Genomic DNA, 25,316 nt, shown 5'->3' with positions numbered 1-25,316 from the left:
CAGAGTGAGTTAGTAATAAGCAGAAGAGGTTAGAGGAAGACCGTTCAGTACTTTTACAAACGCAAACCATTCTCTCTTCAGATACAGGCACTGAAGAAGCACGACTGTGTTTGCTGAGCACTGAACACTGAAGGAAATCTGCTGAATTAAGGACAAATCCGGAAGGAAAGACATGAAGACGCAGAGGACAGAGGAAAGTACAGATGTCATGACATTTATTCAAAGCATGCTACAATTAAAGTTGATTAGGAAAACGTCAGCAGGGTGGGTAATAAGAATAATAACTCTAATAATGAGTATGCATAATAATACGCCATTCATGAACAGAAAAAGAAACGCTTTCTACAAAAACAAATTAAAAAATACAAAGAAAATCTCCACTCAATCATGCACTGCAAAAATTAGAAAATATGTTTCTTTAATAGTTTATCTTCTATTTGCATTTATTACATCAAACTCATAAACTGGATACGCTCATCTCTCTCCCCAATTCCCACAAGTCACACAAACGGCTTTACAAATGAAAGCTGGTACTGGTATGATATCAAAATACAGAAGACAAACTGTGTTCTTATGTTAATTTCCATAAATATAAAAACCAGTTCATATTGGTGTGTGTGTGTGTGTGTGTGTATCTTGTTCCCCGAAACCATTTTAAACATTTTTTTGGCCAGGTTAACAATAAAATAATAAGGGAACATATATATACAGCATTTGTTTCCGTTTGGTAGTGAAACATTCATAATAACTATAAATTAGGTATTTCATTGCGTGTCGAAGCATCCTGAGATCGACTCAGGCACTTCTGTGTGTGCGCTGTGCTTGAGCGACACCTCAGTACGCTAATTTAGTCTAGCCCCTCCCTTTTATGCAAATGACACCAGGCAATTTTCATAATAAAAGCCCATAAATTTAGTCGCGAGAAGAAAATAGAAAACATCATGGCTGAAATTGAAATTGTTTAGATCGTAAGGGTCAATTGCATTGTAATAAAGCGATTCAATCGATTTCAATTCAATCCAGTCCTTTGGTTTCAGTGGTTAGTTTGTCGTTATGGTCTCGTACGTTTTAGAGTAAAGCTTTTTAATGGAATCGATGACGATATAAGCAACAAGTGTAACCGCTTTTCTGTTTTACAGATTGTGGTGAGCTGTTCATGAAATACTGAAAGTGTAAGGCGGTTCGAATGAATCCATGAGGGCCTGGTAACACATTCAGAATCTGGTTTGACGGGGGAAAGGATATGGCTTGACCTTTCTGGGGGAAACGAACAGAACAGACTCGTAACACGATCGAGAGTGAGAAATACAAGACGTTTGTTGGTTTCTGATATACAGCCAGGAAATAAGTTACAAATAAGCTAGATGAAAGGCACATAAACTTTGGTCCTGCATTATTTGTGACTTTTTCAGTAAAAAAAAACCTGAAACAAAAACATACACGTGTGTGAGTGAGCGCGGATATCGATGAGAAAATGTCTTACAGCACAGAGGAACGTTGTTGCCTGAGTCAAGACGTGGTTGGAAAATGTTTCGCTTCGAGAAACAAAAACAAGTGACTTCTTGCGACTTCGCGGACACGTTTATGGAGTCTGGCTTTTCTCCTGTTGATAAATAAAAAGCATCGCAGCTCTTGGAAGCAGATCGACTTTCTGCTTGCGCGGCTGCGTATATTTCGCCTTTCCGAGCGCTTCTGACGGCCCTGACCTCTAGCGATCGCCCTCGTTCCCGTTCGCACACATCGGTGGATTTACAGACCCAGATCTGCTTTTGTAAAGAGGCAGAGTGACAGACAACAATCTTGAACCAGTTTTCACACTCTTAATAAAGAAAATCAACCCCCCCCCCAAAAAAAAGAGCAAAAAGTATCACAAAAGAGCAAGAACGAAACAGGCCTAAACCCCTAAAATAAATCAATAATAAGATACAGTAAATAAGACACAACTCCAAAACACACAGGCGGAGGTCTCAGACATCAGCATCACTGGAAGGCAGACCTGAACACTCAGAGCGAATGCTGTGGGCTTCTGGGTCTCTGCGCACTCGTTCTGAGGCACATTCAGACGATAAGAGATGATACCAAGCAGATCACACAGTATATGATACAGTCCACATTGGCAGATATTGATTTCTGAGCGGTCATTCTCATGAAAAACTCGCCGGCATTACATTATGGTTTGTGGGAGGTTGCCAGAATGTTGCTATATGGTTGCGAAGATGTTCAGAGTGGCTTTAATGCATTGCTATGCGGTTGCTAGGGTGTTGTGATGGTTGCTAGGCGGTTACTTACTGGTCCAAAGTAAAAAGGACCCACCTCCGAGTCTCTAGATTAGTGGTCGATCGATTTTGATTAATTAGAGAGCAAGGTGGCCGATATAAATATGATATATCACACTGTTTCATATAAAGATCGTAAAAACACATGCACACATAAATGAAATGCATATTTATTTTACATAATATTTACTGAATGTTAGAATTTGAAAAATGTATAAATAAATAAAAAATAGTTGAACTTAATGAAATTAATAGATTTAATTAGAAGGTAAAGTTTGCAAGTCAAATTTACTACATATTCAAAGTCTTTTGATTAAATTGCACGCGCATTTGATGACGGTAGAAAAAAAAAAGTATTACTATAGTTTTACAATACTTTTTAGTATAGTTCTGTGTACTAATTTATTAGTCAAAACTGTTAAACAGAGACGGTAAACTAATGAAGATGGAGAACGGGCGCTGCCAGAATAAATGTCCTGCGCCGTCAAAATAAAAGTCCCACTTCTGATATATTGGGTAAACAGAATTGGTGATACACCTTGGTGATATATATCAGTCGACCACTACTCTAGATATGATTTGGGTGGCTCCTTTAATGAAAGTCACAGAATTTTTCTTGCCCTTGTTTTAACAATTCGCTTGGCGAAAAAGTGTGATCACATAGAAAAGAACAGAAACTTCACAGATGTGCTCATAACAGCTCATAAATTCATACTATTTAATAAGAACAATACGCAAGCTTACAGCAACCTCCATCTCTGAGCGCAAAATATTTATATCAGAGATGGGAGGAACATAATTGTGGCCTAGAGAGGCTTTATGTAACAATGGTACGCGGGTCTAGCATACATATGTACACACACACACACACACACACACACACACAATCATCAGCGAGGGAGAATAGAGACCCACAGCATGCTCTGAACATTGCTGAGTTCACCGTTCATTTTTCTAATAAGAGCATTCACAGCACCATACATCATAACTTACATCTCATTTCATATTAAGACCACATGGTACTGAGTCCCCACAAAATGTACATCTATAAGCTACACAACAAAAAAATTAAAATACAAATCAAGATCAAAATAAATCAACCCTCTCACCAATCCCACAAAATAGTACATAGGATATTTTAGGTAAAATTTCTAAAACCTATTTGATTATGAACACATAATAAGGCACGTAATAAGAAATTAGGTAAATACACAGTAAATATGATTTTTTTTCACCATGATTTCTTGAATGATTATAGTGGTAGAAAAACCCGATGAGGTTTCAAATTTGATGTTTTTCTCTTCCATAAAAAAGAACAAATTACCAAAAATAAGTAACTTTTTTTTTCTCAAAAAATCTTGACAATCCTTAAGATATATAGACCTGAATAGTTTTGACTGTAAGACTGTAAACTTCAACAAAATTCAATTTCTTTTGAGAAGTGAAAGCGAAGTTTAGAATCGCTTCAGGTGAAATCGGTCAAAGACAAAAAAAAGCCACTACCCCTTGCCTTGCATGAACATGAAGATTGTTGATTCATTTCATAACTGTGATTCAAATGGACACTGATAGAGGATATAGCGCACAGGCATCGAAGCTGCTCCCTTTAGATGCTACTCAACAGGTCTACAGTGACCCTCCTAGGAATGTTAAGGCCAGATTTTCACTAAATGAAACAGCACCTTGCATCGTACGCACAAGAGTCATCATATATCCCAGACAGTCCCAATGAAAACAGTGATTATACATTAGTACTTACTAAACATACATATACATATACATATACAGAATCAGATTTTGTATATGCACACCATTGCCATGATCCAAAACCTAGTGAGCTGCCTATTTAAATGACATTTTAAGGCATCACAGGTGCGCTCCTGGCACGAAGGCTGTTCCATCCTTCTAGGATATCCAATTTTGGCCAAATCTAAGGCAGCACTGCATGTAACCGTTGTAAGGCAACCCCAGAATGCACTGTGAAGCTCATTCAAGACGGTGGGCGAAACAAGGCAAATGTCGGTAAGGAATATACTTATAATTCACTGAAAAAAAAAATCTATAAATCTGTTTAACCCGTTTAAAAATGGATTATTTTGACTTCAGGCCGAAACACCCTAAAATGAATCAATCATATGAATCTACTCATTCCAGAGCTTGACATTAGCATGTTGCTAGGCTAATGTTGTGATACCTGAAGTATAGAAATGCATAGCACAAGCAAATATTGAGTATGTTCTAAGTATTTTAACATTTATGCAGTGAGTGATGTTTGTCTAGACTGTCTATACTGAAAACAAGTCAAATTTCTAAATCCATTTGTCCTGTTGTCGGAAGTAGCGCAAACGTTTGTAGTATGTCAGAAGTAGAACAGGGTATCAGTTTACTGTTTACAGTCTACCACTGTAATAAGTGTAAAGAATTCATAGCAGAAGCTCAATATTGACATGTGCAATGCATTTCTACGATCAGACTCATTAGCTTAGCAGCATGCTAACTGTACTAAAATCAATCAAATCCAATGCTATCCTTCAAACGCTGCTCAAAACTTATAATATATTGATTTTTTTAACAGAATCAATGAAGGAGATGCTAGTTTTGGAGTATATTTGGAGCATGCAAGCATTTCAATGATGCCAAAGTCTTTGTGTAATTGGCATAGAAGAACATCTCTACCTCTAGAAGAAAACCTCTGGCCTGGACTCTATTGGAGGTGAGTTTCCTGTGCTATTAGTCCGTTTTAGAGCTCTCCAGATCAGTCACTTATGGGCTTTCATGGCAATTATGCAATTCATGCAGCAGCTCACTAGGTTTGGGAACTAGGCGGCATCTTCAACTCATTCTGAATCGCTCTTTCCTTTAATATTTGGTTTGGTCAGATGCAGAGGCATTTAGTTGGGACTGCAAGGCAAGAGAGAGTGCCACCCTCTTTTCATTTGCTGTGACTCAATGAGCTTCACTACGGTTTCTACAGAGCCCATGGCTGAAACTCTCACACCTTTGGCCAAAGGCGAGGAGTGAAAGAACAGAGTAACGAGCACAGGACCTTCTGCCCCTGTGTGGAAAGATGGAGAACAAGAAGAACGAAAGGAAAAGACTCAACTGAGAGCAAGAAGGGGAACAGAATGGAGGAAATCATCAATTTCCCATCAAGATCACGGGCTATACCATTCACATTGGGAATTTCACTTAGGAGGCGGAGCCTACTATCAGGCTGGGCGTTGCTGATTGGAGCGTTCCAGTAAAGTTGACAGCTGGCCGTAAGTTTTCCGGAATGATCGAGCATGTTTGAAAATGTTCACCCCGGTTCAGAGGAACCTGATCGACTGGACAATGACACCGCGCCATTGCACACAGATGTCCTCTGACAGCATTGCAGGTGCAGAGAGCCCACAAAAGGCTGGTCTGTCTGATATAAAATTTTCATAATACAAGAAAAAAAAAAAAATCACGCCATTCACTATCTATTCACAGATGCCTACCATCTGGCTATACATCTTTGCACAGTAAACAGATATGAGGATGCCAAACATTCCCCACGGTGCCTGTCTTCATTTCAAATCAAAGTGCTGAGAAACAAAAGATTTGTATGCTGCGATTTTTAAATGCACTCATTCTTGAATCCATAGCACTCTTGTTTTAATGCTACTCTGAAGAAAAAGGACAAGCCCATTGGTTGAGACCGTCGCTACAGATTTTCTTTCTCCAGCAGCACCTTGATGATGCGTTCAACACATCCCACGGGAAATGCGGTGCTCCGTTGAAATAGCCAGTGAAAATGAAGGTGTTATTTTTGGGAGGAGGCACAGAGGAGACTCTGCCCTCATTAGGTCTGGGGTAACAAGGCCATTGGGCTACAGGAGAGTCAGTCTCCAATGTAATCGGCAAGTGTGCAGTGAGGAAACTTCCTCAGCATTGACTTTTTTGAGAATGTTCTCATGTTAGTTTGCGTTTCACAACAACAAAGTCCTTGCCAGTCGACTAAAGGGGAAGTCCTTCTTCCTCCACACGGAGGTTCCCAGAAATGTCACATTGTCATGGATATCCCATGTGTCTTCAGCCCTGGTTTCGTGAGAGTAAATCATTCTCACTCTGAAACTGTCTAAAGGTTCTGCAGTAGTCTCGTATTTGCTTTTTTGTCTTTTCTTTTGAAAATCTCTAAAACTACCCCATGAATATCTATAATAGTTTTTTTATAGTTTGTCAGCCAGTCTTATTCTCTGAACGAAACAGTCAGACTGCTGAAGGTTGAAGGGCTGGAACGGGGAGGATGGGGAAAGGGTGTGTTTGTAGTGAAGGCGGTGCTAGATGGTGGATTTGGAGAAGGACACTCGCAGATGGTGGTTTTCTCCAAGGTCATGGTCGTGGAGGTCGATAAGAGCCTGGATGGCTTCTTCCACCGAACCCAGCTGGATCAGCGCCATCTTGCGGTCTTTCCTATTAATCATATATGGATAGTGAAAATCAGACACTGGGTGATCCTGAAACAACTCAAGATCAGCCAAAATGTAGGACCAGTTGGTCCAATGACATAGGGTCCGAGATAAAAAGAAAAGAAAAAGAAAATCTTTTGAAACTAAGTTTAAAACATATTCGTGAAGGTTTCAATTGGTGTTGAATCAACATTTACAGAAATTTTAACAAAAACATTTAAATAATTTTAATGACTACTTTCAAATTGTCACATGGGGTAACCATAAAGTAAAATGTTAAATCATATTTTCCTTACAAAAAACTACTTAAAGGGAAAACCTGAAGTGAAGCATGTTGGTAACCAAACAGTTGCTGGTAGCCACTGACTTCCATACTATGGAAGTCAATGGCTACCGTCACCTGTTTGGTTACCAGCATTCTTTAAAATAACAGAAGAAAGAGCTACAAAGGAACCATCCCTTTAAATAATGTGAAGTATGAATGTCCTTTCCTGCTCCTAGAGGGCCATTTAGTTACACATTGTTTCCTAGTAAACTTAAAATCAATGTTACATTTTTAGAGAATTATGTAGACATTGTTGATAACATTCCATTTATGTTAAAAAAAAACCTAATCCTTATCAGCCATGTTGTCATGAAGAAAGGAATAAGCAGACTCTTCCCCATGTGAACAAATACTTACTAAAATCAGATAAATGAAGGATGAAAAAAAACTAAATGTGAACAGAACTCACTGGAAAAACTTGAAGGCCTTGACTGTGTATCCAGAACCGGCAAACAGGTCTTTCAGAAAATCATCCGTAGTGGAGGGACTGGGGGAGGAAAGAAACAATGAACACAGTGTTTATAGAGGACAAAAATAACACCTTATCTACTGCCAACAATAGTGCTGTACTGAGCGTGTGGTGCGCAGTGCGTGGGTGTGTGCCAGTCACTCACGGGATGTTTGAGAGGTGCAGGGTGGCGGAGGGAGGGAAGATGTTCTGGAAGTTCTTGGAGCCGGGCTTTTTGAAGCGGTGCAGCGGGCTCCCACTGAAGTCTTTGGTCAGGCCTTGGTCCTCCTGACCCTCCCTGGGGAGCTGCACCGTCTGGTGCTTGGAGATGGTCACACGGATCACCTTACCATACAGACGCTGACCGTTCAAATGACTCATCGCTTTACAAACAAACCCAAAGATAATGTGTTACAGATACGCTTTAACCCTGAGACACAAAGTATTACACGCATTTGAACAACAAAATGTCATGCATACAAGTATATTTCAAAAGGAAGTTATTTCAAACACTCGACTGATGATGTGGAGTAAAAACATATTACCGTTCTGGTAACACTTTATAATAACTGCATGCTATTAATCATTAGTTAAGCATTAGGAAACAGTTAATTCATCATTTATAAAGCATTAATAGACATTTATAAGCAGTTTATAAATACAGATATAAATGCTTTATACCTGATTTAAAAGCATATCTATAATGTATTTAATAATTGTTTTTTCATACTTTATTAATGATCAATTTATCATTTCTAAATTAAGATTAGCATTATTTACACACCAGTTATTAAGGAGTTGTCAGTGGTTCATAAGATCACTTAGAAATTGTAAGTAAATGATTAATAAACTATTTAAATGTGCATTCATACATATTTTTATTCAGGCATATAGTAATGGTTACTTATAGTGTTAATAAATGGTTTATTAACATGTATTTCTACTGTAATTCAGGGTTAATTCAGGTAGTTATAAAACATATGTAGTTGTTAGTTAACTATTTATGTGAGCTCATCTAAAGTGAGGACTATTTATGCCGTGTAAAGCTTTTACAAATGAGATTTAAAGGGTGTTAATATTTCTATGTTCTGTATCACTTTGTTGTGTTTGTTTCTGTTTTTTGTTTAGAAGATAACTGAGCCTTTAAATATCCTTTATAAATGCTTTACAAGGCATAACTAGTCCTCACTTTAGATGAGCTCACATAAATAGTTAACTGACCACTACTAAATGCTTTATAACTACCTGAATTTACTACATTTCTTGTGATCTTATGAATCACTGGCAACTCCTAAATAACTGGTTTGTAAATAATGATATACTTCATTGAGAAATGATAAATTGATCATGAATAAAGCATGAAATTACACATTATAGATATGCTTTTAAATCAAGAATAAAGCATTTATATCTGTATTTATAAACTGCTTATTACTGACTATTAATGCTTTATAAATTATGAATTATCTGTTTACTACTGCTTAATTAATGATTAATAGTGTGCAGTTATTATAAAGTGTTACCATATTCTCTTTATGTTGGACAGCAGGTTTAGAAATGCTACTCGCATGTGTTACTTTTTCAAACGCACACATTCAAAACCGATAACATAAATAAATAATAATAATAAAAAAAAAAACAGAATAATGATTACTCTACAGTCCTAGCATAAGAAATCTATCAGACTGCAGGAGTAGAAGTGGGATCGAGCGGGATTTTGTGTTGCTGCCCATTTTATGAGACATTTAGCAGAAAAATGCAAGCTTTATAAATATTTCATTCATAGCTCTGGCTACATCCAGCAGCGATACAACCACACTGATTTGTAGCTGTCATACAGACACAGAATGCTCTGATAAAGACGCCTGAACAAAGGATGAAGAGTATGTGTCGAGATGAAAAGGATTTGAGAGTAAAGCCTGACGTACCGAGCTGGGCTTGCGTGGCGTCTGCCATCTGTATTAAGGCATTCTCTTTCTTGTTGAACAGAATCTTGACTCTGTGAACATCTCCGTACACTCCTGCAGGGATAAAAGAGAAATTACGTTTTTTGGCTGAACACAATTTACAGCAAATAATACGTTATCTGCGGATCTCAGGGTTTCATTATTGAAGGCAGAGGGCGACGGCAACTCCTCAGATGCTTAGACGAGAAAACATTTGAAAGGATATCACTCACACTAAGGTCTGTCTCTGATGTTGACAGTTATTAAATTGTAGGGACCATAACAATGACACACACCGAGCGTGTGAATGGGAGAATTTCCAAGATTCATAAAACGGGTCACAACACACAATCTGCAAATAATCTCCCGAATGTGTGTGTTCGTAAGGAAATGGTCTCATCGCTCAGCATCTATCCTCTACTGCCTTCATAAAAACAGCCGTCTGCGCATCTGATCTAGAGGAGTAATAAATTCATCCTTACCGAATAAAATGAAGAGCCCGTGTGGTGATATGCTCTGCAAGAGATGGGACAATATCATAGATATCATTCAGTACTGAAATGTAAAAAGCGCTAAAAAAGTAAATGTATGAAGAAACATTAATAAATGATTTTCTGTGAAACACTGATCACTTCAATGTGAATGCCGGCCACTAACGCTGCAGAATTAACAGAAGACAGAAAAAAAAAAACTATATATACTGTATCTATACTATACATTTTATAAAACTGATATATATTACACAAAAATATGAAGCATCCAACACTGATTATAATAAGAAATGTTTCTTGAGCAGCATATCAGAATGATTTCTGAAGGATCACGTGACACTGAAGATTACAGTAATGATGAAAATTCAGCTTTGCATCACAGGAATAAATTATAATTTACAATTAATTCACACAGAAAGCAGTTATTTTAGATTGTAATAATATTACACAATTTTTACTTTATTTTTGATTAAATAAATGCAGCCTTTGTGAACAGAAGAGACTTCCAAAAACTTAAAAAATATTAATATAATTTTATATAATATTTTGAAAGTACCTAGATCTGTAGTCTAATTATCAGTTTCAGCCATCAAATTTCATCTCAGAATCATACTAATGTCTACATGTTAAAAACCAATCTTTTGTGTGCTTTTTAAAAGCTTAAAAAACATTGTTGTTAAGTGGAATTAAATAAACTTTAACTGAAAGTAAAGAGAAAAAAAATGGCATTCCTTATTTTCATTTAATTTAACTTGATGTACTAAAATGACTAAAACTAAAACTACATAGATATTAAAAAATGAATACAAATTCAACTAAAATGAAAATAGAAAAAATACATAAAGAAAGACTCTTTCCTACCATATATTATGACATATAAATGAGAGATTTGCGGTGGAAGGGCTCAAAGAGAAGGGTAAGTCACTAATGTTGACATCAGTTATGTCACGGGATGCTGGTGTTGAGGGAGGGGATAGACACTCACTTCAGGGTTGAGGTTGGAGACGAGGAGCACAGAGTGGATGGTGGTGGGAGTCATGCCGTGGATGGTCATCCGTCCTGTCATTGCTGATGAAGGGATGGTGAGAGGTCCCAGAGCACCAGGCATGGCCTGCATAGACAGACCTGAGCGGAGCGGAGCGGGATGGGAAGGGGAAGACGGGAGAGGAGGAGGAACGTGAGAGAGAGGACAGGAAACGTTCTCACAACCTGTTGCTGCTTTTTCAGATAAACAAAATAAGGTCTTCTTGTAATGGCTTTTTAAATCAATGTGTTGAGGCATGCTGGGTAATTTAAGTCCAGATGAGTATTGGACTGGACATTTAAATAAAGCCAGCAGCAGAGATCAGGGTCAGGACTGGGAAAATAGTATTTTTTGCATTTTTTGATCAAATAAATGCATCCTTGATTTGAGCAGAAGAGACTTATTTGAAAAACATTTTAAAATCTTACTTATCCCAAATTTTAAACAGCAGTGTATATATTTAATATAACACATATTAACAAATTAAATTGTACAAATAACATTTATGTTAATGTTAAAATGTTGTCTCTAAGAAAACATAAAATAAGACTTTGTAAGTAAAGCTGCACACTGACTTTTAAGTTTTAATATATGATGAAATATGTAATTATAGATCAGTGCAATGCACTTAAATTGGATGGATATTGATTAGGGGTGCACGATAAACATCAGCTGATAATTAATGTGCATCTCGTCAGTAAAGCCAGTTCTCTAATCAGTGGTAAATTCCATCACGTGTGGTTACACATAGAGCAGCTGTTTCACCACGGAGCTGTGTTAACTAACAATTTGCACAAATCCACATTCATTATCATCCACTGATTTGCGCAGCTTGTTAGTTTGCTAGCTGATATTTATCGTGCACCACTTATATTGATCTTATAAATCAAAACAGTGCAAACTAATCAAATGCCAATTCCAAAGGCAAAGTTTTCTATCTGCACACATTGCTCAGTCTGTTTTCAGATCTGTATTAGTCCCTCTTCTCTTTGCTCATTTTGCTGGTGTCAATCTGCAGATGCACCGTGCAAGTGTCTCAGGTGATGACACAGTAATATCTCCAATTATTCAGTCTGAAGACTGTCGTGAGCCGCACGACGCTGCCTCCATTACTGAGACGTGATGTGAGAGTGTGACTGTGTCGGAAAGCTCACCTGCCTGATGGAAACCGATAGCAGGAGCGAAACCAGGCGCCCCGGGGTATGGAGAGGAAATGATCCCAGGAGCCCCTGCACACACACACACACACACACACGCAAAGAGTCAGCAACGATAGCAGTGTGTGTGCATCAACACCAACACAATGAGATTTTTCAGGGTAAGAAAGAGTCTCATATTTCTCAATTAAAACTCATTTTGATATTTCTTTGGGGATGTAAAATATATTATACGTATCACGGTGATAAAACTGTTCTGATAACGTCATAAAGATAAAAGCCTCGTTACAGAGATTAATAAATTTGTATAATCTTTTATCACTATTTCATTGGTAATAAAATATAAAATGAACCAGATTTGTTATAATATTGAGGATTCATATGGGGAAAGTATACAGGAAATGATGTCATAGAGAATGATACAGAACGATATCATATTATTATTATTATTATTAATCATATATATATATATATATATATATATATATATATATATATATATATATATATATATATATATATATTAGTAAATCAGTGTATATCAGTGATATTGTTTGATTATTTGATCATTGTCATTTTTATGTATGTCTGCGATAAATACGGCAGTATTTTTAAGGATGGATTAATTTCTGACATATAATATTACAATCATATTGTCCTTTGTCATCAATGGTTCATTGCTATGAAAAAAGCAAAATAAATATTAACAAATAAAACTCAATTTCACATATTTTGACCATTAAGGCTAGTTTAATGCATTTTGTCATGTGATGCAACTCCCCAAAAAGGTAATGATATTTATAAATTAATAAATATATTCATAAAATATACTCGTCATCCAAATAATAATAATAATAAAAATGTATTCAAGGTGCAAGGGCGATGTATTATTTCTTTGTATTGGTTACACCGCATGACATTTTAGAGTCATGGAAAGCAAACCTGTTTTTTTCTTGTTGTTTTTTTTAATTGGTAGAAAAGTATTTAACAACCAAGATGAACACAGGAACACATTAATTAGCTCTTGGCACATGTGTTTTAGATTCACATTTGTCCTTTTCGTTCCTCTAGGATTTGCTTTATAAAAGAAAATATAACTTCTGTACTCCCCGTATCATTGTGGTTTTATTATTATCCTACAATTTTGAGCTGACCACGCTGAGACATGCAGATTCATGCAATCAACAGTTTGCTCATGTAATATCTCGAATCCCCAGAAGGGAAGGACTTAAGTGTGGCACTGTTGTTTAACATGGATTTATTCAGCGTATTGAGATGTAAACCACCACAGAGCTCCGAACAAACAGAGTACATACATTTCAAAACAGTCCTACCGACAACAAGAAAACATTTTCATGAGGGGTGTTGCAGAAGAAGGCCGACAAAATGGCAGTGGTCTAATAAAAGCCGCCATTTGAGCAACTTTTATTGCTTTGGCGGGCGTCTGGACATCACCGAGCGCCCCTGAGATTCTGTGCCCAGAAACAATTCATCAGCTCTGGTTTACAGACACACACACAAGAATACACACCGGGCTTATCAGTATCCACACCGCCTCTCGCTCGAGACAGCACAAGTGATTTACTGAGCCTGAGACAACAAGATGCGTGGATGGGCAGCCACAGTTATCTGCTGCCTCCTCTGACAATCACACACACAATAAATCTACTCTGCAAACGCTCCAGCCCACAGAAGTGTGTGTGTGTGTGTGTGTGTGTGTGTGTGTGTGTGTGTGTGTGTGTGTGTGTGTGTGTGTGTGATTAGACCTGCCCTTTGATAGTGTGCGTGCCACCAGCTGATAGCATTATAATAAAACACACGGGTCGCCCAGGTAAGGAGGAAGTGAGGAAAATATCTGTTACACTGGTGTTTCTAACGGAAGAGAAGTTTAATTAGATAAACGGACGGGTTTGATTAAAAAACTAAATGTCAGTACACGCACAGAGACAAAAATGTATGAAATATTACAAGTTGGAATATCAATAAAGTATAAGGTAGACACAAGTTTAGAGGAATAGTTCACCTGAAGAAGTAAATTCACTAAATTTGTATTCTCCTTCAGGCTATCCAAGATGTAGACGAGTTTGTTTCTCCATCAGATTTGGAGAAATGTAGCATTGCATCACTTGTTTACCAGTGGATGCTCTGCAGTGAATGGGTGCCGTCGGAATAAGAGTTCAAACAGATGAAAAAAACATCGTAATAATCCACCAATAATTCCCACCAGTCCAGTCCATTAATTAATATCTTGAAAAGCAAAAAGCTGCATGTTTGTCAGTCCATCAGTTAATGTCTTGTGCAGGTTGATAAGAAAAAATTCATCATTAAGATGTTTTAACTTTAAATCCATGCTTCTGGCTAAAATATGAGTCCATGAGTCATTTTCTTCTCACATCAAAATCCACCAACATATTTGTTTAGAACTGTTTTTTCTTGTAAATGGTGCTTGATCTGTGCATATTTCTCTCCTGATTCTGAAGAATGACTTTTTCACTGGAAGAAGCAATGTTATGAATAAAGGACTTCAATTAATGGTGTATTTGTTTCTTACAAGCATGCAGCTTTTTGCTTTTCAAGACATTAATTGATGGACTGGACTTGTGAGGATTATTTGATGTATATGATGTTTTTATCAGCTGTTTGGACTCTCATTCTGACGGCACCCATTCACTGCAGAGCATCCACTGGTGAGCAAGTGATGTAATGCTACATTTCTCCAAATCTGTTCTGATGAAGAAACAAACTCATCTACATCTTCCATGTCCTGAGAACACAAGTACATTTTCAGCAAATTTTTATTTATTGGTGAACTATTCCTTTACATTTTTTCACATTAAGCTGTAAACATTATGTAGTGACAAATAAATAATCAAAGTGGATTTTTTTTTCAATAAAATAGTGCTAAATTCCTTAATGCCAAACATCAAAATTTACATTTAAGTACTATATATTTTTATAAAACCATTTATATAAAAACATTAATCTGGCATCCTTTAGCTTTCTATCTCTGAGCTAGAAGAAAAGCACAGTCTAAAGCAGATCGTTTGCGTGTGTGTGTGTGTGTGTGTGAGACAATATATGGGTACAAGTTGGCCTTGATCAACTGGGTTTAGGTATAATGTGGGATGTTGTGAATCTAAGCGAATAAAGTATATTCTTTAAAACTATATGTATATATTATATACAATAGGAGACAAAGGTTCCCTTAATCAAACATTTGTCCACATATTTCAGTGTATATGTGTATGTGTCTTACCAAAAGCGGTCTGCATGGAGGGGTCCAGCGTGGGCTGCCCGTCCCCTGAGGGCAGGTCTAGACGTGTGAAGTCTCTGCTCTTGTCGTTGTTGTACTTCACATTCAGACTGGTCAGCTTGGAGAATTCAACACGGAGAGTGCAGCAGCCGTTGTAGATGTTCTGCCCATCCAAAGCCTGACGCAGACACCAAACATTATTATGCCATTCTCTCACAAAAAAGAGATGATAGTTTGCTTAAATAAAAGCAAAAGCCTATCTTAGAACAATCATATGTTTTTGCATATTTCATTTCCCAAATTTACATTATTAGAACATGTTATTGCAAAAATAAATCTCAATGTCATTAATGCACTGATATATTTCGAAAATAATATTTATTCAAATTAAAGTCAAATTACATTTATAGATGAGACTTACGAAATTAAATTCTAAATGTTTATAAAAATACAAATGTTTATTTACTTCACTTTTTTATTTTATTTACTTCATTTCCTATTAGATTTACCCAGCACTGCACATTTGTCTCTTCAATAAAAAAAAAGCAACATGTGCAGTGAACTAGAATCAATAAACTCTGAAACCATGCAACCTCGAAAATATATCTGCAAAAAAAAAAAGCAATAATTTTCATTTAAAGTAATCTCTCCCTTTATTGACCCTGATTATTGGCCATTATAGTGACAAAAATGACTTTCTCTGTCAGTTTACCTGTAATCTCCATCTCGTTTTTGCCATTTTGGATATATGAACCTTAGATAAGAGAACAAGATCGCCACTAAACATGACAGTTTGCTTCCTAATCCACTGCGACATTTTTATTATTGAATTGTCTGTGTAGGCCTGAAGCAGGTTTGGCAGGGTGGATGCGATGTGAAATAACTTCTCCTGTGGAGCCAGTTCATTTGACAAATGCAAATCACATCTAATCCTGACAGTGGCCTGAGTAACGACAGGGACGGACAAAGAGCTGTTCTGAAGAAGTCTGTGCGGTTACCTTTAAACAATCAGATGAACAAATTCTAAAACGTAGGTTTATAGTCTTATACTCAATGACAAATCTACACTTCCGGTTGTCGTGAGGATTCAAGGCTGGGCTCTTTTGACTCTTTTGTGCTGATAAGCAACCAACCAAAAGTCTGAAATTTTATACCCGTTTACCTGAATGTCATAAACATCATTTATTGGAAATAAAAATCATTTGTAACATTAGAAATGTTTTTATTGTCACTTCTGATCAATATAAATCATCTTTGCTGATTACAACGATCAATTAACTAATAAACCTTTGTACGCCTTTGTACATATAATGTTTAAATCTACTTTTAATTAGTGTTACATTTCTGTAATTGATCATCGCTTGTGCTTTTCCAGCCGAAGACGCTGAGAAAGTAAAATGCTTTTGCGCACAATTGTTCCTTTTTGTAGCAATTTTAAACGAGAGGAAAGGGGGGCTTCATCACCAATTTCAAAGAAGACCCCTGTCCCCGCCCCTCCTGTTACACTAACAAATACTCTCTTTGTGCAAGGAGGCAATGCAACATGGCAGCCGCACAATAGATAACACCCTCAGACCAGAGGAGTAATTACTTTCTAGCTATTTTCCCCCTGGTGAACTGCATTGGCATTCATTAGATAACCTCAACGGTGACATATTAATTACAAGGTGGTTTGATTTGTGCGGTCTACTGGGAGCTGGTTTTCCTGCCGTCTTTCTGTTGCTTTGACAAATTTTTGGCTCAGCACCAAAAAATACCGGAGAGCACCAAAACTGTGGTGAAGGAGGACTGATCGTGTGATTGATCGTGAAGATTTATACGGGACGGCTGCGATTAGGAAGCAGCGCTGACCACAGATAAACCATCTGTCTCCACACAGCCTTAGGATATAAACTGCTTGCCATGTTTTCATCCCACCCAACCCACTTCATCCCACCAATGAGATAATACGAGGAGCCTTGTGTGACTGCGGGTTCTGTTTCGGTACTGACCACTTTGGCGTGATGTGCGTTCATTGGATCTGCGTATTGTAGCAAGGCCTGGAACTGGTTGTTCTTGGTGAAGGTAATGATCTTCAGGACCGTTCCGAATTTTGAGAAGATCTAAATGAAGGAGAAAGACAGGAAAATGAAGGACAGGCATGTCAAAAAGTCTAGTTTAAACCAGCTCAAGGTTTGCTCATCTGGTAAAGCAAGTTCAGCTGCCCAGCTAACAATTTTACATTCTGGGAACGTTAGATATTGGTTCCCAGAACGTTCCCAAGAACGTTCCCTATTGGTTATCCAGGAAAGTTTTCTAAACGTAAATATAACGTTCCCTTAAGAGTAGGTTCCCGGAACGTTCCCTTAAAGTTATAAAAATATAACCTAAAAAAAAAACCTACAGGGAACGTTCCAAGAATGTTCTCCATAGGCTATGAAATGAAACCTAAACATAACCTACAGGGTACGTTCTTGTTTGTTTCCCAAAAAAATAACCAAATGGGAACCATACGGGAACGTTAGGGGAACGTTCTGTGTTTGCTGAGTGGTCACCCAACCTGACCAAGATGTTTTGAGCAGGTTTAGCTGCTCAGTCGGCCGATCAGTGGCTAAAACTCCAATAAAGCCAATTAACCTGACTAGCGGAAACCATCTTTGTGTCCCACTGAAACCAGGAAAAAACTTCGGTGCTGGCTTCCAACATTACATTTCAACTTTTGAGTCCCACATGACTGGACTACAAGAATTCTTTGAACACCAGTGTTTCCTTCCACTTTGACCTTGTGGAAAGGTAACTTACAAGGTCGATAGTTGATAAAGTAGGAACTGTACATATTTAACACTGAAAACAGTGCAAGCAAATGAATGAGGTAATAAGTATTTGAGATTAGAATGTAAATATCCCACTTGATATATAGCAGAAAGCAAAAAAAGTGTCATGATTACTTGATGTATTGATTGCACGGTGATGTAACTGAAAAACCATGCGGATATTATAACAGAAATAATACCAAATATCAAACTGAATCAAGATATTCCCAGATATTAAAACAAATCAAAGTTGGAATCAAATAAAAATTAAATGAAAAGTTTGTGGTTCTGAACTGAATCAGGAATCAGTGCCAATTCCCAGACCCCTTGAGATCAATGACAAACGTCATATGAAAGAATCATAACATTTTGGTATAGTGTAGTCTTACCTGGTGTAGCACTTCTAGAGACACTGGGTAGTAGAGATTCTCTACGATGATACGAAGCACAGGACTTTGTCCAGGCATCATTCCACCGTCACTGGCTGTCGCAGTCCCAGAGAGACTCATATTCCCAGAATGCACTGCATTGACAGCTTGCAGAGCAGCCTGAGCCCTCTACAAATGAGACATACAGGGTTAACTTTCTGACCTGACATTAACTCTTCTAAAACTTTACACTCACACCAAGTACACACAAATTCACCTCAATCTGCACTCGTGGGTACGCCTGATTACCCTGGCGCTAAAATGCACTCTCAGCAAATGACTCTGTAATGAGCCGTTTTACATACTGTAAAACTAATAGCTCTGGGTAGAGTAAAACTATAAAGGAGGCACTAAATATGCAGAGATGCCATTCTGAGTTCGTAAAAAGACAGCAAGATAAATAATGTTAGGGTTAGGGTTAGGTTTAATGCTAGAGCTTCATCAGCCTGTCACACAAAGTGGAGCACTTTCCAACTATAAACAAGACCAGATAGTTTTGTTTTCAGAAAGTTTCTTTTTCTTTGCCAATTTATGACACAGCAAGGTTGTTTCAGGCTGACATATCTAGACAAAAATTACCTTGAAACATTTTTGAAGTTTTATTACTATTATTATTATTATTATTATTGAGTACTAAGTATTGAGTACATGTATTCAGGGTGTAGGGAAATATTTTATTACTTTTTACGGATGGCTAGTCATTTTATCAAACACTATTACAAACACTATTATGACATCATTGAATTCAATGATGACCCGCCTTTAACTGTCATTTTGCTTTATTGATACACTGTTTTCCTAATTAATGTTGTTCAGTTGCTTTGACGCAATCTTTTTTGTTTAAAGCACTATATAAATAAAAGTTACTTGACTTGACTATTACAGTAAAAAAAAGAACCGTTTCTTTAAACAATATGAATACAAAATGTACGCCAAATGGTCTCATCATGCTGTAGAAACCCCAAAATTATTCCAAGATAGCTGATAGCTGGAACAAAAAAAGATTTTTTTTTTTTTTTTTTTTTTTTTTTTACGTGAGTAAAATATCATATTCAAGGTTTAATTTTTTTATTACTTTTTACTGATTGGTACACTAGACTAAAAAAATAACATGAAAAAACTAATATGAATACAAAAGGTACAGGTGGGGTCAAATTTCTGAGAAATTCTGTGAATAAAAGAGCACCATTGTCAATAGTATAGCCATATATGAAGCACAGCTCACACAGACGTCACTTTCAAACCAAGCAGCTTTCTGATGGTGAATACATGAATCTGCATGGGAGCTTTTTCATCCTCACACAGAACTCATGATCATGCAGATTCCTAATAAAACACCGAAGTAAAAATAAATGTGACCGTGCCTTAAGAACCTGACAAATGCATTTAAACTCAATTACTATTAAATTATGCTTTTCTATAATTTTGGATAACACTATCTGTCATTAACCCTTCTATGCTAGCGAAAGAGGTATTTGAAAGTGTTTGGAGAGACAGTAATTCTCACCCCCTGATTGAGCAGATTATCAGTCTTGAGCTCACGGTGGTTGGAGTACTGGATGTAGACGGGCTGGTTGCGGACATGGGGTGTAGCTGTGGTGTAGTAGTTGACCATGGTGATTGCTGCTTCTTCAGAAGCCATTTCTATAAAAGCCTGCAGTGCAAAGAGAGACATACTGTAAGTGCTCAACCCTGATAACAACAGCATTCAGATAATTGCACATATGTGGTGTCAGTTAATCCAACCTTTTTCTATTCTGTTTCAATGCAACACTCAAATGAAATTAAAATAAGTGGGCTAAAAAAATTGAGGTAAAGAAGAATAAGTGCTGCTCTGCACTTATGAATGGATGATAGAACAAGCTTAATGATGACTGTAGCACAAACGATTCAGGATTTAGTTTAAAAACACCATCCATAAGCATGAGCAATACCTCTAATAATTATTCTGACCTCATCAAGCAAGGTGTGAAATAGATGCAAAATCTGACAATAATAGAATCTTTTGAAGCCCCAATCAAATCAAGCAGCAAACAACTAATTATGCAACAGGGGCATTATAAATCTGTCTGCCGGTCTTTTCTTGTCTGAATATGCCAGTTTCTATTTGAATATGAAAGACACTCGAGTGGAAGCGGGAGACTGCCGTGTTTTTGCAGGGCTTCTGTTATTAGATGGACCTTGATGTGTTTGAAAAGATGCACACTTCAGTTTTTATCACTGGCCATCACTAATGAAGCGAAAAACAGATCTGGACCCTTGTCCTTACCATCCCTTATAAAGGAAAAATACAGAAAAAATGCTTATTTTATGATGGTGGTTCTTATTGTAGTGGGTCTCATGACAAAAAAATGTCTGGATGATATTTCAAAAGAAGATCCTGGATGTGGAGGTACTGGGCTGGTGTGGTTACACGTGGTCTGTGGTTGTGAGGCTGGTTAGATGAACTGGCAAATTCTCTGAAACTCCTTTGGAGATGGCTTATGGTAGAGAAATGAACATTCAATTCACAGGCAACAGCTCTGATGGACATTCCTGCAGTCAGCATGCCAAGTGCACGCTCCCTCAAAACTTGCGACATCTGTGGCATTGTGCTGTGCGATAAAACTGCACATTTTAGAGAAGGGCTTTTATTGTGGCCAGCCTAAGACACAACTGTGCAATAATCATGCTGTCTAATCAGCATCTTGATATGCCACACCTGTGAGGTGGATGGATTATCTCGGCAAAGTAGAAGTGCTCACAAACACAGATTTAGACAGATTTAAGAGAAATAGGACTTTTGTGTACATAGAAACAAAAGTGTTGCATTTATAACTTTGTTCAGTGTATATATGCAATGAAGGAGCATCCAATAATTTTCCTCAGTGAAACGTTTTTATACCCTAATTTAATTTAAAATTACGTAAAATAAATACTATGATGTTGACATTTATAAATTAAATAATATCATTTTTTTTTAATCAAAATAAAGATTTGTTTTACTGAGAATATGCTTAATAGCCTAAAATAAATCTTAATAACCTTCATTTTTTATGTCCAAGACAATCCCAGAGACACAACATTGTCCCCTCTGAGGAAGTAATCCTCCATTTCCTAAATCATGTTACACAGTGATGATCCACACAGAGGTTTAACAGTGAGAATATGTATGCTGCTTTTCTCTGATCTTATTCATGCCATTTAATTCAGAAATGTCACTGCTAAACCAACATGTATGTGAAAGGTGAGGTTCGAGAATCTCAAAAGGCACATTTCAAACCCATCCGTGTTTCTCAAATGCCTAGTGATCCAATGGTCATGCTGCAAAATCCTTACAGAGCTGAAAGAAAGGGCAGTGATGTGTTTCCAGTTCAATGCATCACCTACTTGGTTTTTCCCTTTAAGCATCAACAGGTTGGTGACTTTGCCGAAAGGGACTCCTAGTGAGATGACCTCTGCCTCAGACACTTCGATGGGAACTTTGCGGACGTGGAGGACGCGGGAAGGGCCACAAGGAGATCGTTCTCCTTTATACGTTTTACTGTCAGTGCCATTAGCTGCCAGAAAGGAAAAAGAAAGAGACAGATTTTAATTTTTTGATTTTACCAGTTTTCCAAATGCCAAAACTGGCATTGATGTACATGGATATTACAAAAGCAACACCGAACACCGAACACAATTATTATTGATTAACTGACAATAAAAATGTCACCGCTACAAAATATTTTGCAACGTTTTGGCCTCACAAAGTGCCTTCAATGAAGGTTAAGATACAGCAGACAGACAGACATGAGCAGAAAGACGAAACAGACAATACGACAGTAGTGGCCAGCATCTCTGACGATTCCCCTTGAAACAATACGACAAGCCTCTTTCAAGATTAAGCAGACCACTGTAGCCGGTCAAGACTCCAAATGGCACCCACTGTGGGGCGTTTGGCACTTGGCTATGTCCAGGGGCACATCACAGGCTGGTGACAGGTTTAACAGAGACAGACCGTGGCGGAGTGCCTACCTCAGCTTTCAACACTTCTACAGCTTTCATCTTCTTTCAAGCCCATGCACTGCTTGAATTTGATTGATTGCAGATAACGGCATCAAAGCAATCAGTGTCGGGTGCAAAATGAAAAGATGTTAGAATGTGTTTACATTTGTCTTCCTAACATATTACAGCCTACAGTGGGCAAACCAAACCAAATTCCCAATGTTAGCTAAACAGCCAGATGATGACAGACGTCAACATACGAATGGGTTTCTTAAACTTAACATTAATCTGGGATAGGAGAAAGCATTTTAGCTCTGAAAAGTTGCACACGTCACCCTAAAGTAACCTCAAGTCATTTTGGAAGTGAAACCAATGAATGTGCAGAAATTGCTGCATTGTTAGACTCTCCTGTTATGTGTTTGTCTAGTCATTGGTAGGTCACGCATGAGCAATAATTATAAAAAACCTCACACGTTCCTCAATTTGTCTATGTGTAGGTACCAAATTCTCCATGATGAATGCAGTAGTGCACGAGCATGAGTGAAAGTGAGATCTCTCTCTCTCTCTCTCTCTCACGCATTGATACACTCTCTCTTTCCAAAGATAAGCCTGCCGATGAGAGGAGGCACAGCAGTGCACAGAAGACAAAGTGCTGCCATCAGCAGGACATCCAGCCACAATTGAAAAAAATGAATAGGCTCAATACAGCGATCCAGACCCTCGACTCACTGGTCAGCACAGTGATCAAGACCTGCCCTTTACAGACTAGTGATCTAGCTCCTCACAGTCAAGAACCGTGGTCTGATCTTTCCCTCTCAGTCCAGAGATCTAGACCCACTCCTCACAGACCCCCACAGTGACCTCATCCCTTCTTCCTAGTCCATAGTTTATGATGTAACAATGACACTAAAAGAAGTACCCATGTGACTAGACAACCAATAAGAGTCGAACAATTGTAGTGTGTGATTTTCAGCTGTTAAAATGAATCAATGCCGAGAGGATCTAGTGATAATTCACTCCAGAGAAGGGATTTACAGCAAGAAAACAAACTTGAGCAAAGCAACAGGCATCAAACAATGTGTAAGCCTATAGAGGTTCCTATAATGAGTGATGGCCTTCTGGTGTCTGTCTCTAGGTGTCTTTCACAAGCTGGTGTCAACAAGTGTTTAAAGTATTTAAAACCATAAGTGTTGGTTTCGTACTCAACATCATGCAATTTGATTTAAAAAAAAAGGTATGCATGCTTAAACCATGTATACACATACTGATTCCTGTACAAGCAGATACAATATAATCAGTGTTCCAATGATGTCCTGCCTAGTCAGACTGCTACAAATACAAGCCCTTATTTAATACTAATGAGCTCTGTCTTAGTCCAGACCCTGCAGATTCAGTCGAAAGCGATATGGATAATGAAAAACAAGCATGCATCTGCAAGACATCTAATGTTAACACACAGAGCATGGGTCTGATTAGACAGGCAACAAAACAACATCTCCAGTGGAATAACTCGATGCAGGCGGAGGCAGTAGCCTACCACATGCAGAGAGCTAGCAAACTGAGAAAAGAAACGAGGTAATCCCTTTAGAGCACAGGCAGATTGTGTCCATGATGTTTTCACATACTGCAGAAAAGGACGAGCAAACACAACACACTGATTTTTTTACTAAAATGTAATACCTATAAACTGCTGTTGAATAGCTCTTAGTCTGTGGTTTTCTTCCCTGGAGGCTCATTCTACATATAAAACATGCAAGTATAAATTAAGCTCAATTATGCTTTATTATAACTGAACCTACTGCAACCATGGATTTTTATTTATGATGCATGGATGAGACTCTTATGTGTCCTAGAGACACAGCAGGCACCAGGAGAGCAGAAAGATGATTGGCCCACTTTTCCAATGACCCTGTGTTACCAAGGTGACCACACACATGACCTATCGAGGCATCTGGCTTCACCATGGCGATTCATCTCATTGTGCCATTAACAAATCGTATTGTGTGTTTAATGTGATTAAAGGAACCATCCCTGGATCGAATATGCCACAGGCATTTCAAGAGGAAATGAGTAAAGGATCTTGGAAATTCACTGGTCGTACGTAAACTCAATGTGCAGAATGGATTGTGGGAAAAAAGATACATTTCCTACATTACTTATGCATGCTAAAACAATTCGGCAACATTTTAATTTAGGGACCAGGTCTCACTATTAACTAATTGTTTATGAGCATGCATATTACCAGCATATTGGCTGTTTATTAATGTTTATAAAGCACATATTAATGCCTTATTCTGCATGACCATATAGGTTATAGATCTATATTAATAAGCAGCAAATATGAGGCAAAATTCATAGTTAGCTGAGAGTGAGAACTGATCCGTAACTAAAGTGTGACCAAAATGTTAAAAAATTACCCATTGCAAATATTGCCAAATGATTCTGTTTTTAAGGAAAACTTGATGATAATTTGTAAAATTACACAGTTACGTACAATACACATTTGGTTAATTGCTTTGCATCACAGAAACAAATTATATTTTTAATTAAATTTAAATTAAATGTATGCATTTATTAGACGCTTTTAACCAAAGCGACATACAATGCATTCAGGCTAACAAATTTTTACCTATCATGTGTTCCTGGGGAATCGAACCCCCAACCATGCACTTGAAAGCGCAATGCTCTACCAATTGAGCTACAGGAAAACTAAAATTAAATAAAATATATTAAAATAAAAAACAGAGTTTGTTTGTTTAATGACAATTTTTTACAAT

At 37.5% G+C, this 25,316-nt stretch overlaps 1 protein-coding gene across 6 annotated transcripts in view; it reads right to left on the bottom strand.

Moving 5' to 3' along the window:
• Positions 1-401: 401 nt before the first annotated feature.
• The window catches only part of ptbp3 (polypyrimidine tract binding protein 3), a 54,097-nt gene continuing 29,182 nt past the window's right edge, over positions 402-25,316 (bottom strand). For 5 of the 6 annotated variants that reach the window (XM_026219350.1, XM_026219354.1, XM_026219351.1 and 2 more), the window contains 12 exons: positions 21,943-22,112; positions 20,081-20,227; positions 18,535-18,702; positions 17,345-17,455; positions 15,357-15,531; positions 12,098-12,172; positions 10,905-11,044; positions 9,911-9,944; positions 9,411-9,503; positions 7,649-7,865; positions 7,444-7,521; positions 6,575-6,713 (listed from right to left, as the gene is read on the bottom strand). In XM_026219350.1, coding sequence (XP_026075135.1) covers positions 6,581-6,713; positions 7,444-7,521; positions 7,649-7,865; positions 9,411-9,503; positions 9,911-9,944; positions 10,905-11,044; positions 12,098-12,172; positions 15,357-15,531; positions 17,345-17,455; positions 18,535-18,702; positions 20,081-20,227; positions 21,943-22,112 — 1,541 coding nt within the window. In that variant the 3' untranslated portion in view covers positions 6,575-6,580. Of the gene's footprint in view, positions 6,714-7,443; positions 7,522-7,648; positions 7,866-9,410; positions 9,504-9,910; positions 9,945-10,904; positions 11,045-12,097; positions 12,173-15,356; positions 15,532-17,344; positions 17,456-18,534; positions 18,703-20,080; positions 20,228-21,942; positions 22,113-25,316 lie in introns of all 6 variants that reach the window. The other variant, XM_026219349.1, reaches the window with a different exon arrangement.

This window comes from Carassius auratus, chromosome 35 (assembly GCF_003368295.1).
Source record: "Carassius auratus strain Wakin chromosome 35, ASM336829v1, whole genome shotgun sequence".
Taxonomy (NCBI): domain Eukaryota; kingdom Metazoa; phylum Chordata; class Actinopteri; order Cypriniformes; family Cyprinidae; genus Carassius; species Carassius auratus.
The sequence above is the reverse complement of the archived record's forward strand: the minus strand, read 5'-3'. Positions and strand labels throughout refer to the sequence as shown.